Below are 14287 nucleotides of genomic sequence, written 5' to 3' on the forward strand. Positions count from 1 at the left end.
ATTTAAAAAGTTGACCTGATTGAAGAAAACCGTAATGATTTTTGAAATCAGCACCCCAAAATTAGTCAATACCAGTTTTAACATTAAAGACACCAAAAATTGTGTTGGCCAGTGTAATGCTTAGATTTAACGAAGGAAAGATTTTAAACACCATATTTTTGAATTTCAAATAATCAATTCTGAATACATAAGATTTATCAATTTTCCTTCACAACTGTCTTCTCAGGATTTGTTTTTGTGTATGCTGATGCCCATCAAAACCACTATAAGAACAGCAACCAACATAAGATAGACGGACTGTCGAACTTCTTGGTTCTCTTGGCCGTCAAAGTCTGAAAAAAATCAGAATACAAGACTATCAACGGAAGAATATAGTTGAAAAATTAACAAATCTTAAACAAAAGCAACAAGTACTTTAAAAAACAAGTATATCGAGAAATAATAATCAACCAAAAATTGAAAATTATGCTTTGCAATTCCTGTTCTTAAATGTGTGATCACATAAATTTTCTTACATTTTGCTGAACAGGTCCTTCCATCATTATTAAGCGTTCGTCCAGCATTACACAAGCATTTAGTCGACAGATTCTCCACCATACACAGGTCCTCACAACCTCCGTTTGCCTTCACCAGCAAAACAAGCCATAGTATATGTTTGAAAAAAAATAATTTGCATTTCGTATACCTGAGCACAAAGATCTTCTCCTTTGTTTCTTAACATAATTGGTCCATAGGTAACTCTTTGAATGTTACCATAGGAAGGTACTTGACGGCGTTTGCGCATTACGTCACAATCCTAAAAGAGTAAACACTGAATTCTGGTACACAGCATTGCTAGTGCCTAAAATAAAACTACAAAAATATATTTATTACAGTTTAATTTCTGTGACTACACCAGTTTGGAAATGTTTATCGAAACAATCAAACACATATTAATGTTTTTTAAGCAACTTTGTCATGTTCCTGCAATCCAGCTATAATTAGGTGTGCTGCAGTCTGTGAACAATACGGTCACACAACATTGTGTTACAATGAACAAACATTGTTTGGCCTTTGTCAGGAATATTAACCCAGACAAATGCCTTAAATTGGAACTGTGCTGTGTTGGGCTGGTAGTTTCTAGTGACAAGTATTGCACCCGGCTCATCATATGTGTTGTCTGCAGGGCAGCTGAAAATTATTGAATACAATAAAACAGTAGTACGACATAAACCACAGAATCAGAGCTAAAAACATATGGATGGCAAGTAGTATGTTATGAATTTGTATTTTAATGCATATGCATGGACATGATTGTGAAAGCATGTGGTTGATGTAGCTTATATATTAAAAACTTGAATGAGGTTGTCCTTTTGGCAAAGCAATACACATCTTCAATTGGCATAACTTACAGAAGGACATACACTATTGATTCTGTTAAAACATTTCTTTCAACAAGATTGTTATAATTAGGATGGGTGTTCATTCTAAAAGTAAAAGGATCCAGTTTAAATACTTACCCATCCACAATTATAGGATATGACACTGAATCTTCAGGTGAACTACTTGGAGTCGCCCAACAATATTGAGCCTACAAAAAAGCTTTTTTATGGAGGGAAAAAACAAAATACATTGTCGACATTACTTTTAGTTTGCAAGTATTGAAAAAAATCAAAAAAGAACATTTTAACAAAAAAAAGTACTTAATAATCCTTAAAAACGCTGTTTGGCACAGTATGTTTTCAATTTTCCAAAAGTAGCGCATTTTTAGACAGTTAAAGTATGTTTGAATTTGAGGTCAGTTTCAAAACAGTTGCTACTTTTGTCATAAAACACAAAGAGTGTTAAAAAACTTTTCGGCACAGGTATAACAAAATGTTCTTCATTGTGTTTTCTAAATATGTATGTTGACCTATGGTGAAGTTGGGTGTTGATTTTGCAACATAAAATTTGTAATGCCACAAAAAAGTCAAAAAACATTAAGATCTTCCAACAAACTAGTACAAAAACCTAATTATACATACCTGAAGAACAATGTTACTTGTGTTCACTCCAAGACTGAGTTGAGCAAAAACAAAAGTAAGCACCTCAACAGTTGGCGGGGATCCAACCAATGAGGTGTTATAGTGGTCAGAAGTAAAAAAGTCTAATGTGATGTCAAACTGGCCATGGTCGGGATCCATTGCAACAAAATCCTTACTGCAAAAAAATGGCCAAAGGCATGAGTGAAGTTGGAAGTAGCTTTTATTTTCTGTTTTGTGCAAGCTTTTTGAAAAGGGTATAACAGACCAGTGTATATTTTAATACTGATATGAGTTTGGTCCAACTTACATTATGTAGGGATGTACATTGTTTGATACCACTGAGAGTGACCGATTAAAGACACAATGAAAATCAAATGATACTCTTGGATCAAACCGTTGCACAACATTGCTCAGAACAGAAAACCTTGCCAATTGAATTGTGTATGTGTAGAGAAGGCTAGTGTTGTCAACCTGTGAAACAAAAGGTTACTGTAGTTTAATTAAAAACAAAATATCTCATATGAGGCACGGGTCACCTCAAACTGTTTGTATTAAGGTTAAGTTTTTGTATTATTTCAGAGCATTAAGTTTATCCGTATACAACCAAAGCACATGTTTTCTATTATTTACTGTGATCTTTACATGTGGGGACAAACAACATATAACATTGCATTTTTACAATTGTTTGTTTGTTTATTGCAACTTTGTTGAAATATTATTTTTTGATTTAAGCAGTTGGTAACCTCAAGTTAGTTCAACCCTTTGGGGGCCACTGGGCTGTAGCAATGCTACTCAAGTTTATTGCTCAGGAAAACACATGTGGCCGAGATAGAATTACCACTTGCAACCTTGTGAACAAGGTGGTTGTGCTAACCACTTGGCCATTTGGCAACATTACATTGGCCCAGGTAGTAGGGAACAACAACTGCTAAAAAAGTGGACTGTGATATGCATTTATCAGTGAAGCATTGGGTATCAAACCATTTTTCAGTATTTTTCTATTTAGTTAGGCTTGCCATATTTCCACCCCCAAATGAGGACAAATTGTTGGATAAACTATGAAAAATACTTTAAGGGCCCCAAACAAAAGCCTCAGAAATTAGATGGTATTGAATTATAGTTTGGATAAAGTTTAACCTTTGTCACATCACTACACTGAAATAAGCTTTTATTTTCAAAAAAATGTCCACCTTCATTCTTCAAAAAAAATTGGCTGAAGATGCATATTTGACTATTTTTAAAGGCATAATTGTCACGTATGTATTAGGTAAATCAGGAAATAAAAAGAAGGACATTTGGGCATTTTTCTTGTCCTCTGGGGTCAACTTGGTTTTTGTTAAAAGGAGGTCATGCCCTCCAAAAAGAGAACATATGGTTGGCCTAATTTAGTAAGCTATCGGGTACAATTTAGTAAACTATCTGATTTTGCAATTCAGGAAAAGTTATATGTAGGCTTAATACAAGATCTTTAAAACAGTCCAAGAGTAACACATACCCCATCAAACTTGTCAACTGCAAATCCAACAAGTGGTTCACAATCAGTAAGATTAAAGTGAAATTCGGCTCCACTTCCAGCAGGAGCTGGAATTTTGCATTGTGACATTAACTGGTTTACAGCAGCCTGATGTTTAATCTCTCTTGAGGACACAACAATTTGATCACCAGCAACTGCACCAAATCTTGCTACATCTTCAGCAGTAAGTCTAATTAAAATTGAATATGTCATTTGAATGGATAAGATGTCAAAATTCACCAAACTGAGATATTTTTATATTGAGGCTAGTGGTTTAACAACTTGGCCTGTTGCATAAAATACATCTACTTAACTATATCTATCAGCTGTAATAGTTATAGTTTCTTCCTAAAGCATTAAGTATGTCATGATAAATGGGCAACGGAAGAAAACAAAAAACACAGTGAAATCGAAGTGTTTGCCTTAAAGTAGGCATTGGAACTTTGCCTTGTATATTACTTGAGGTAAAAAGAAATAATAAAAAAGCATTTTTTAGAACGCAGAGATCAGATGAATAAATCCTAGACATGACTGATAAGACTTGCTGAAAAACAAATACACACACTTCAAATTAAGTTCATCCATTACAATTTATTCAAAAACTGGTACTATCCTCATAGTTTTATTTTTGTTTCTCAAAGCAATGTTATTAAATGGTGTAGATTTGACATACTTAATACTTGGCTTTTCTGAACAAACAATTCCTGAACCAGTGGTGACTGTGCCTGTGGTTGAAGGGGAACTAATCCCATGACCATTGATTGTTTGTACAGTGACTTCATATGTAGTTACTGGTAGCAGACCATTTATAGCAGCAGTGTGGTTTGAATTGGTCACAGTAACACGTTTGTGTCCACTGTCAGCAGCAGAGCTCCATGCAATCTTGTACATTGTAATTTGTACACCTCCACCCACTATTGGCGGTTCCCATTCCACAATGATTGCTTGTTGTTGATGGTGAAACTGAACTAAAGGTGGGTCTGGCACAGCAGGGTCTAAATATGTATGGTTTTGTAATTTACATTTGCGAATATTTATAGCAATACAAGGAATTGTTAGAAAATGCCTTCGCCAAAACCGTCACGTTAGTTAATCCAGTAGTTCTCAAACTGTGCATCGTGATGCCCTGGTGCGTAGTTTTAACTTTCCAAGGGCATCGCAGAATATTCATTTTGTGTCTTTTTGTTGTGTTATCAAGAAACACAACTTTAATAAAAAGTTTCCTCATTAACTTTCATTTGATGGTGCATCGCAAGTCCAGAAAACTTTTCCAGAGGCGTTGCATCAAAAAAGTTTGAGAACCACTGTTTTAATCCATATGTTGTTGTTTTTTAGTATTCCTGTGTTTCTGCTAAATCACAAAATTATGAAGAATGGAAGTACTAGTTCGATAAAACTAAATAGGTCAATACTGAAAGACTAAATAGATAGGTTGGATCCAAAACCAGCACTGTAAGCCTGTATCTTACTTGTGCAAATTTCTACTGGATCTGAAGATGGTCCAAGGCCATAGGCATTTCCAGCTGCAATTGTTATGCTATAAAATGTGTTGACTCTGAGACCAGAAATGTGGTAGGTGAATTCACATAAATCAGGGTCTGTGTCGATCATTTCAGACCCACTATCACTCTGATTTCCTCCAACTTGGACCCATTCAATTCGATACCGTGTAATTTCCAAACAACCTCTAAACTCAGCACATGACCGCTCAAATGTAATCATTGAGGTAGTTGGAGGGGAAGCAGTTGATGAAACGGGGGGTGGAGGTGAACTTGGAGCTACAAAAAATTGATGCAAATTACAATGAGAATTTCGATTCAGTTAAGTAAACTTGGGGGGTCAACAGTGGTAGGATTCAGCCAATCCGCACCGGTTCTGTAGAACCGTCTCCTGAAATTTTATGAGACCAGCGAACCGGTTAGAATGACAAAAAATGAAATTCTACCACTGGAAATTTGAAACCCACCACCATTTTCATAAGATCAGCAAGCAGGCTGACAACATATTTGAATCTCACCACTGGGTGTCAACGTTCATCACATGATAATTCCATAAGTAACACGAGTATATGCACCCAAGCAAAACATATCTGAGTTTATTTACACTTAAAAGCCAATGGGAAACTACACATTAGACATTCTTTGTACTGCATGCTCCAAATAACAGTGTGATATTTTTTTGTAAACAACATCAACGTCACTAGTCTTACAGGTTTATTAATGATGTCAAACAGAAGTAGGAACACCAGTAAAAGCACAATATGTTACTTTGTTAGGAGTTTTCGCCTGTGTGCATAAAAACTACAGATCCTGCACTTTTTGCTCCCAATCCAGCAACCGCACCAGCTTGGACAGTGACAGCATATTGTCTATTAGGTTCCAGGTTTGCAAATGTGGCGTTGGTTCCTCTTGGTACAAATAGTCTCCCATCCCCAGAGGCATAAGGACTAATAGAAGCTACATAATTAGGGATTACAAAGTCCCCCTGCATCAAGGGTTCCCATTCAAAAGAAATAGAGACGGAAGTGGATGAAACTTGAGTTGGTGGTCCAACTGGTCCTGGCTCTATACATAAAATGATTGCAAAATTTAGCAATAAAATTTATTAATAAAATCAAGACAACCTTACATTTAAATTGTGACCTTGAAAATATTACATCACAGCATAAAATTTGTTTTGTTAGTTATGCAAAAAAGTGTTACCTTCTTGACATTACTTACTGGTGTTAACTTCAAGTTCTGGTGAATACTCTCCAGGGCCTTCACTGTTTCTTGCTCTTACAGACACTTGGTAAGCACTGTTAGGTGATGCAGAAAATGTTAAAGCTGTTTCTGGTGGATAATTGATGAATGACTGGTTGCCACTGGTGGAATTTATGAATAGATCATATTGAGTGATTTCACAACATGGAAAACCACCAATAGCAGGATTATAATTAACTGTAACTGTGTCCGCTGAGACAAAGTCCACCATTAGTGGAGGCATTTGATCCGGCACTGCGAAGTATGGAGATCAGATTAATTTTCTGTGGGTCATCCCATTCTTTGAATTTATTAGTATTTTACCACAGTTATTATGGCTATCTGCTTTTTTACAACTAGATCAATTTCTTTTAAAATTTGGGGCATAACAAAAGCAAGTAAAAGCAATTTTATAATAAAACTTGCCTGTCAAGTGTCTGGAGATATCAGAGCACTTTTCAATATTAACGGTAAAATGCGATATTACAGTTATATAGTAGACAGTGGAAGGAGTTAATGAAGTAATTGTATATGGACTTGTCACATTGGTTTCATCAAACAGGCGATTCCCAAAAGCATCATAAATGCCACTGAATATGTAGTATTTTCGCCATGATGGGGTGAAGGACTCCACTCAATGATCAAAAACATGGCAGATGCAGTAACTGTGCTTGCTGGACTACTTGGGGAGGGCACTATTACACACAAAAATTAAACATACTTTACAGGAGGACTATGACTAAACTGTTTTAATCACAACAGGATTTTTATCATGCATATATGTACCAAAATTGGCTTAGAGACAAAAATAAGGGATTATAAGTTTAATAATATACACCCTCGAGGACAGATCTTCAAAATTTTTTTTTAAAAAAGAACATGTTTCATGCAACTTATACTACATTCTGTATGTATACCTACCTATAAAATGCTCAAAAAAAATATATATATATATATATTAATTAGAATCACTTGTCACTATAAAAATACAAGTAGAAATTAACTTTAATTGGTTCTGCTAGTGTCTGATTGGGGCTTTAAATAAACAAGTTTGGTTGCCAGTTAGTGGAACTGCTTTGAGCTGGACATTTTTTAGTTGCAGAACAAATTGCTTTTTTAACAACGTGTTCCATCATAACTTTCAGGGGTTGAACAATGAATGAGAGTTTGATGAGCTGTTACCGTAAATACATCAATACTATGCTGACTTGATTCCAAGGTTTCAAGTAAAATGTCAGTATTGTTTCCTTGGTAGATCTGAAAAGAAGAAGCAATGACAAATTAAATCTTATAATTTACACCAGTGGATCTCAAACTGTTTTATTGACGGGGCTAAATGGTAGTTTTTAAATAGTTTAAGGAGCTACATAAAAGCGAGACCACAGAAAATCAATAAAGATTAATTCTTTGAAAGCTAAAATAGCAACCTTTGGTGGTTTTCTGAGGTCTGGTGCGAGCAGCAAAATAAGTAGTTGGGAGCTGCATGCAGCCCTGAGAGCCGCGGCTGAGAACCGATTTACACAAACAGTTAGAAAAAAGTACATGGGTTTTGCACAGTTTCGCTACTCTTCAGGGCACAAAAAGCATGTACAAACAAAAAAGTTTTGCCTACTTAAATACAAACTTTGGCTATACAGGACTTACATTGCATTTAACGCCAGGAACTTCTTGTGCAGGCAAAGAAATAACAATGGATATTGGGTTAAAAAAATGTATCATGAGCTGCCGCGAAGGACATGTAGTCAGATATTGCAGATTCCAGCTTTGCAAAAATTGTGTATACCGAGTCAAACATGGAAGGCCTACAACACATAAATTTGCTGCATGTTGTAAAAAAATTGATTTAAAAAATAATGTTTTTGTATTTTAGGTCCATATTCAGGTTGTAGTCATGCACACCACAACAGAAATAAATTGACAGTTGTTTTTTATTTACTATACAATTCAAACCATTGAAGTCATATAGCTTTTAGCAACGTACAATTAGGAAACTTGAACGTTAGTGTATGTAAACAATTTTATAAAAAGGTATTAGAGATGAAAAAACAAAATATTCCTAGATTTATCAAACCTAATTGATATCCTGTGACAAGATTTACTCTGTTCTGAAGCATTTTTATGACCAAGAAGTTAAAACAACAAAATTGTATTTTTAGAAAGCAATCAATCAATTAAAAAGAAGACACCATAAAGTTATAGTCCAGCATGATCCAAGTTCTAGTCTGCAGTTTGTGACAGCTTTTCTGTCACAATGACAGCTTAAAATAAATCACATTGTATTTTTGCCCTTCGTAACGCACCAGGTCTATATATACTTATTGTCGTGTAACTATGGATTTTCTATGCTTTGGTAAAAAAAGGGTGTTGACTTCTTGCTTGTTATTCGAAACACCAACACTCAATAAAACTGGGTAGCGGATGTGCACTGTTTAAACCAGGTCACTTAGCACAAAGTAGATTGGGAAGAAAACTTATTTATTGATACAAAGAAGTTTCTTGCTTCGCATTCTGTTAAATATTTATGAAACCTGCATTTTTGAATTTAGTATTGGACCACCCTGTCTATGAAAATCCTTGCACCTGCTCTATATTCAAATGAGTAATCCATTGGGTTGACTGTATCTGATGTCAAGAGTTGTACATTAATAGATATTCCAGTGTAATATAAAGAGCCTTGGAATGTCTCTACCATTAGTGAGTGCTGCTCATTGTCACTGTATCCCTGTTACAAAATTAAAAACGTGAGTATGTTTCACCTCAATGCAATTACACATGGCCATGGCGAAACAGTACACAGCATATTGACTAATTTTTGCATTTGGTCCTGTATATGGCAATGCTTTTTATAGTGCCAATATGCTTCCCAAATAATGCAAATTGTTAAACTAATTTTGGATCCATTTTGGTGGTTTAACAGGGTAACGAATGGGGCAAAATGACAAAACACTCTAATTGACACATCATAATGACATGGTTTAAAACTTTTTTATTGTTAAAATGTGCTGTGGTTCTTTTTCAGGAATGCATAACTGGTTCTGTTTGCAATAGTGGTACAGATTGAATGGAAAAGTATAGTGATAGCATTAACTATCACCCAATTGTTGCATTTTTGAATTACTTTTACGGTAAGTGTTAGTAAGCAGCATGTTCTACATTAGTTGCCTATTTTAAAACTTTCTTTTTTGCAAAGCACATGGTTGAGATGACTAATAATATTAGTGCAAAATAACTAAAAGGAAATGTACATTGAGAGCAGCAGTTTTTTTTACCAGTATAGTATCATTCTCATGTATCTCGTATGTTAAAGTGAATGATGCCTCAGCATCATCAGCATAATTAATCACTTTTCAATGATACAATGTGTTTGGTTGGTAGGAAGTAGAATTGTCTTTTGGCCGAAGCTGAATATTTTCAATCTCCTCAACATTAACAGTATCAACTAAAAAACAACAACAATAAAAAAACAATAAAAAAAAATAAAGCTAAAAGTTTTATTTCACACACATTTACAAAAAAATGAAAAAAACAACATGTTAAAATTCCAATCAATGTGTGTTTAAATACACTGTGACTGTCCACCTATTGAAAACCAGATGGCAATTTACTTGTTTTATCAAATAATTAGGGCTCCACTTGCCAACATTTTGTGGGTGTAAATGATTGTTTGTGCCAGCTAATTTGTTAAAAATTAAGAAAACAGACAGATTGTAAGTTTTTGTAGCATTTTCCAACTAGCCGTTACTGAGGCATTTAAACAAATGTTTACATCGCATGTACACAAACTAAAACAAGGAATATTAGAAAAATATGTATCCTTAAAAGAGATATTCATAAACAGTTTAGTGTATTGTACTATGTAGGCCAATGGAAATGATTCTCAAATGTGGTCCAGGTAATATAAGTGGTCTTGGACATATTTTTAGAGTATAGACAATGAGAACCATCATACCTGCGTAGAATGAAAATGTAACTGGTTGTGGTGCATCCTGAAAACAGGTCAGATACAAATTTGCATTAACAGCATCATTGGGTTGATAAATCAATCCATCATTACTTCCATCAATCAAAAACTTATCAATAAAGTTTGTATCGGATATACCCGAGTAAACCTGTTTATGATAAGAATTTTCATTTCAAGAAACCTTTAAAAAAGGTGTGCGCTATAGTGTTAATCAACCAATTAAGATTTTCATAAAAGTTGCAAAAATGTTTTTTGTTGGTAAGAATCTTTTCGCACAATAGAACCAAGTGATCAAAACAAGTGCCTTGTGCTTATTAAGGCATTCTGTGTTTGCTTAAGTGAAAAATCCAAACATTAATGCTGCAAACCTGCAACCTAGTGAAAGTTGCCAACTATAGAAAAGCACTATGACATAAAAGCTGTAATGATAAAATAGCGTCACAATTTTCATTTTGTCAGTAAAATAATTTTACTTGACTCGAAGCAATTATTAGTGACCAGTATTAAGACAACGCTCTACAAGCCACCATAAGCATCTTGTTCAAGATTTTATAACAAAATCTACAAAACAGAATGTCCGTACTTTCACACAGCGTTTTTTATTAACCATTTATGATGGCCATGACATCCAGGCACCAGTAATAATTGCGTTGCTTGCGTATTATTGTTTGATTACATTTTACATGCACTTATTATTGCCTTGTTTTGACTTGATTTGAATGCAGACATAGTTTGCTACGGCACGGGAAATCCCCGTTCAAAAAACTTTTGTTTTTTCCTGAAATTTTTCATGTCGTTTCGCTCAAAAAGTTTCGAGCTTACACATTCTACTGTAGTTTGGTTACCTGTTTAACTTCAGTCGCAGTTATAAAATTAAATAAAGTATAAAAGTCAACTTGTGTTTTATGAAGCGGCGACACGTGGTCTAATCATGCAGATCGCATTTGATCCAACGGAGATAAACGTTGCTTATTCCTGCCTCATTCCATGCGCTTTCGGCAAGTCTGATATCAAAGTTTTGCCCTTTTCACTTTTCAGACTTGATTGTAAGTCTTTATTAGGAAATCTTTGAGAATCGAATCTCGTGAGAGTTGGCATAAATTGAGACTCGACAGACAATTTAGTGGTACTCAAGTATGCAAAAGCCCCGAATGTTAGTGTGGTCAATTTATAATGCAGGTGTGATCTTGTATTAGTTGCTATATTGATCCGACACAAAAGCCTGACAATGTGTGCTGCGTCGATGTACGAAAATTTTACAAAGTAACAAAACGAAAAAATAAGCCTGCGTTAAAGAAGAGTGAAAAAGTTATGGAGTTCATTAAAACAAATACTCTAACCCGGCACATCCCATTGGGTCCGAGGGTACCAGAATCCATTTTGGCTGCAATTTTTCGTCCCGGTGTGGCATCTGTTACTGCCATCGTGAAAAACAAACAATCCGATGTGAGCTGAGTCCTTCTGGTTGTGTCCGTAGTACCGGTGTGGACACATGGCGTATTGGCTAAATGAAGCAAACATACACGCATACAAGGGTATGGAACAATATAACAACCCTTTTTTATTTGAGGAGTGTAATTTCGATCCCTAACAGAAGTAAGAACGTATAACCGATGATTTAAAGCAGAAGCTTATTAGATAAAAACATTTAGCTAAAGACACAGCATTTAGTAAACAGCAACGTAGGCTACCTTCAGTTTGCCAAGCACAAAGCAACACCAGCAGGAAAAACTCGCGAAAGAAAAGCATCTGTGTCGAAATCACTGTTCCCGGCTTTGTACACAGAAAATCACTTAGATCAAAATTCCTTTAGCAAGAAAAAAATGCTGTAACTCAGTTATCAATAAATTTGCATTCCCAATGAATAAAATTTGCTTAAAAAGCTACAGGTATGATACATCTATTTGAAGTTATACGTTTACGTTATCAAAGTTGTTGTTATAACTAAAAGTCAAAGTTTGCTGAACGACAGAAGAAGAAATACCTACACCCAACCTCGTTCAATTAACAACTCGCTTGGTGTTTAACTCACCAGGACAGATAATGTTCTTTCTATGGTTTCCAGGGACAATCAAGCAGCCCGCTTTAATGCGTGAAGTCATCTTCCGTTCCAGATCGACGGAGCCGCAGAGCGGAAACGCATCACACGGTGTGCGGCAAACAAATCGCTGACAATTTGAAATGAGGTGCTGTAAAAAACCTAATGTCTTTTATCACCGTGTGTGTATGGTGACATGACAAGGTGGAACAAATGCATCTAACTTTGCTGCCAGGATTGACATTGCAAATATGGACCATACATCAGACCAGGGGGTCGGCAACTTTTTTTGGACTGCGGACCGTTTTTGAAAGTGTAATTTTATCGCGAACCAGCATTCAAAAAACTACAAATATTTAGCAATTACACGTGTTACATCTCCACGTTCAGTTACGCATGATTAACTTGTCTCATTATTCCCCTGCTATGACGTTACAATCGCCATGTGCGTAACAGTAAAATTGGAACGTCTTTGTCTGAATGTTGCAATGATTGGTTCATTTTACTGTACAACGTGGTTACGTGGTCGAGTAAGGTGGCTTTACTACTGTATCAAGTAAATTCGTTTGTGTTGCGTTTTTAGAGACGAATAAGGCTAAATTGAATATTGTGACGACTGACTAATTAATCTTCAAGTGAAGATTGTTTACCGTGATTGTCGGTGAGTGTTTAATTCGATTTGTGACCTAAATTAATTCATAGCTTTATGTGTGACTTATGGCGTGCTGTATTTCCTATAGTGCTTGCAGCGATTGCTTCATCGTCTTGCAACTGTTAACGTGTACTGTACCTGTTGACCTGTGTCGCAAAATAGTTGGTAAGTTAGTCATTGGCATTTTTGTGCGTTGACATATGTCAAATGTGTTTCGTTTTTTGTTTAGAAAACCGTCTCCGTTTCCGTTCTCATTCCTGTTTCTGTCCGTTCCTGATTGTGTACGACGTTGTGGTTGTTGGCTGTTGCCGCTGTTGCCGCTGTTGTCGCTGTGGATTATTACACGTGACTCGGGAAGTGTGATTTGTGTGGGAATGGGCGGGGCGTGTTTCAACGTGACAAACCCCCTTTGTGAGGCTCAGCCTTGCGGCCGTTCAGAGTCTACAACACGCCTGTATTAGTCTATTATGCCCGGGATGCACGAGGAAAGTTGTATTTAACCTGAAAATAATACGGCCCGGCAACGAACTCCTCGCGGGCCGGCATGGGCCGCGGGCTGGGGCAGCCGACCACCTCATTAGACTGTAACTTTCCTTTCTGATATGTATATCGCATACCAGTTACAAACCATTGACAAACAGTTAAAAATGCTCTTCAAGGTACCAGGTCATGATTAGTTAAACAGGGGTCGGAATGCATTACAGCTTGAACAAACCTGTCAAAACACGCCTTTTGTGGAATTTAAATCGACAAGAATTAACCTGTTTAAACCGAGCGTGCTACGCGGGTATAGGTTCTGGTAGTAGAGTTGCAAGTGGGACTAAAAACCAGACTCATTTTCGGTCTTAACGGTAAAGGCTTTGCTCAAGCCCATATTTTTCAAAACGCCCGAATTTGGCAGGAAACTCTATTTACTAAAGTGAAATTACGACACAAATGTAGCCGAGTGTGACGTCAGGCCCGATCGAATCAAGGCCGTTAGATTCAAACTTAAGCCCGAACTCGACGCAAAAAGAAGGATCCGACAAACGACCTATGTGTGACATCCCAGACAAAAGTCGAATCAGGCTCAAAAACCATCATTATATGTGTGTTCTTAAAATATACTTTCCAATGTGTTGGGTTGAGTTGAGTTTATTTCCGAAAATAGCTGCGCAACGTTTAGAAGTTAAAAAGCACGACAAAGGTGATGGTACATTGGTGGACAGATGGTAGACGCGCTGCAGCTACACTGTTACTACAAGCGTTATGTGACAGGGACTCACATTGGAGAGTATTTGGACTTCAAGACTGGGACTAAAAACAGTTGTATTACATAACAAAAAAATACAAACAGATAAATAAATAAACCAACAACAAAAATACAAAAAAATAATAAT

At 36.1% G+C, this 14287-nt stretch overlaps 2 protein-coding genes across 3 annotated transcripts; both read right to left on the bottom strand.

The window, feature by feature from the left end:
* Positions 1 to 278: 278 nt before the first annotated feature.
* Positions 279 to 6745, bottom strand: LOC145235439 (receptor-type tyrosine-protein phosphatase S-like). Its single transcript, XM_080099586.1, has 11 exons — positions 6684 to 6745; positions 6237 to 6512; positions 5802 to 6080; positions 4986 to 5294; positions 4190 to 4511; positions 3499 to 3706; positions 2311 to 2474; positions 2004 to 2178; positions 1500 to 1570; positions 686 to 1170; positions 279 to 332 (listed from the first exon to the last, which is right to left on the bottom strand). Exons 2-10 carry the CDS (start codon positions 6499 to 6501, stop codon positions 981 to 983), a joined length of 1983 nt encoding a protein of 660 aa, XP_079955712.1. The 5' UTR covers positions 6502 to 6512; positions 6684 to 6745; the 3' UTR covers positions 279 to 332; positions 686 to 980.
* Positions 6746 to 7373: 628 nt separating this feature from the next.
* LOC145235455 (uncharacterized) lies at positions 7374 to 12064 on the bottom strand. 2 transcript variants are annotated; one of them, XR_013861928.1, is made up of 6 exons: positions 11910 to 12064; positions 11559 to 11722; positions 10207 to 10366; positions 9527 to 9696; positions 8838 to 8979; positions 7999 to 8059 (listed from the first exon to the last, which is right to left on the bottom strand). XR_013861928.1 is itself a non-coding variant. In XM_080099587.1 (5 exons), exons 1-5 carry the CDS (start codon positions 11965 to 11967, stop codon positions 7374 to 7376), a joined length of 681 nt encoding a protein of 226 aa, XP_079955713.1. In that variant the 5' UTR covers positions 11968 to 12064. The 2 variants fall into 2 exon arrangements, 1 of the variants encoding a protein (XP_079955713.1); XM_080099587.1 differs by lacking the exons at positions 8838 to 8979; positions 9527 to 9696 and adding an exon at positions 7374 to 7514 and having other exon boundaries at positions 7902 to 8059.
* Between the last annotated feature and the right edge of the window lie 2223 nt (positions 12065 to 14287).

The sequence above is a fragment of the Phallusia mammillata genome, chromosome 1 (assembly GCF_965637545.1).
Source record: "Phallusia mammillata chromosome 1, kaPhaMamm4.hap1.1, whole genome shotgun sequence".
In the NCBI taxonomy this organism is placed as follows: Eukaryota; Metazoa; Chordata; class Ascidiacea; order Phlebobranchia; family Ascidiidae; genus Phallusia; species Phallusia mammillata.

Excerpts from the sequence above, each read along its gene's own strand:
- LOC145235439 (XM_080099586.1), bottom strand. The coding sequence starts at position 6,501 with ATGCCTCCACTAATGGTGGACTTTGTCTCAGCGGACACAGTTACAGTT. Across the intron at positions 6,081-6,236 it reads AGAACTTGAAGTTAACACCA|AGCCAGGACCAGTTGGACCA; the intron begins GTAAGTAATGTC and ends TTTTATGTATAG. Across the intron at positions 1,571-2,003 it reads CAAGTAACATTGTTCTTCAG|GCTCAATATTGTTGGGCGAC; the intron begins GTATGTATAATT and ends GCTTTTTTGTAG.
- LOC145235455 (XM_080099587.1), bottom strand. The coding sequence starts at position 11,967 with ATGCTTTTCTTTCGCGAGTTTTTCCTGCTGGTGTTGCTTTGTGCTTGG. Across the intron at positions 11,723-11,909 it reads TTGTGCTTGGCAAACTGAAG|CCAATACGCCATGTGTCCAC; the intron begins GTAGCCTACGTT and ends TGCTTCATTTAG. Across the intron at positions 7,515-7,901 it reads TTCCTGGCGTTAAATGCAAT|ATCTACCAAGGAAACAATAC; the intron begins GTAAGTCCTGTA and ends TCTTCTTTTCAG.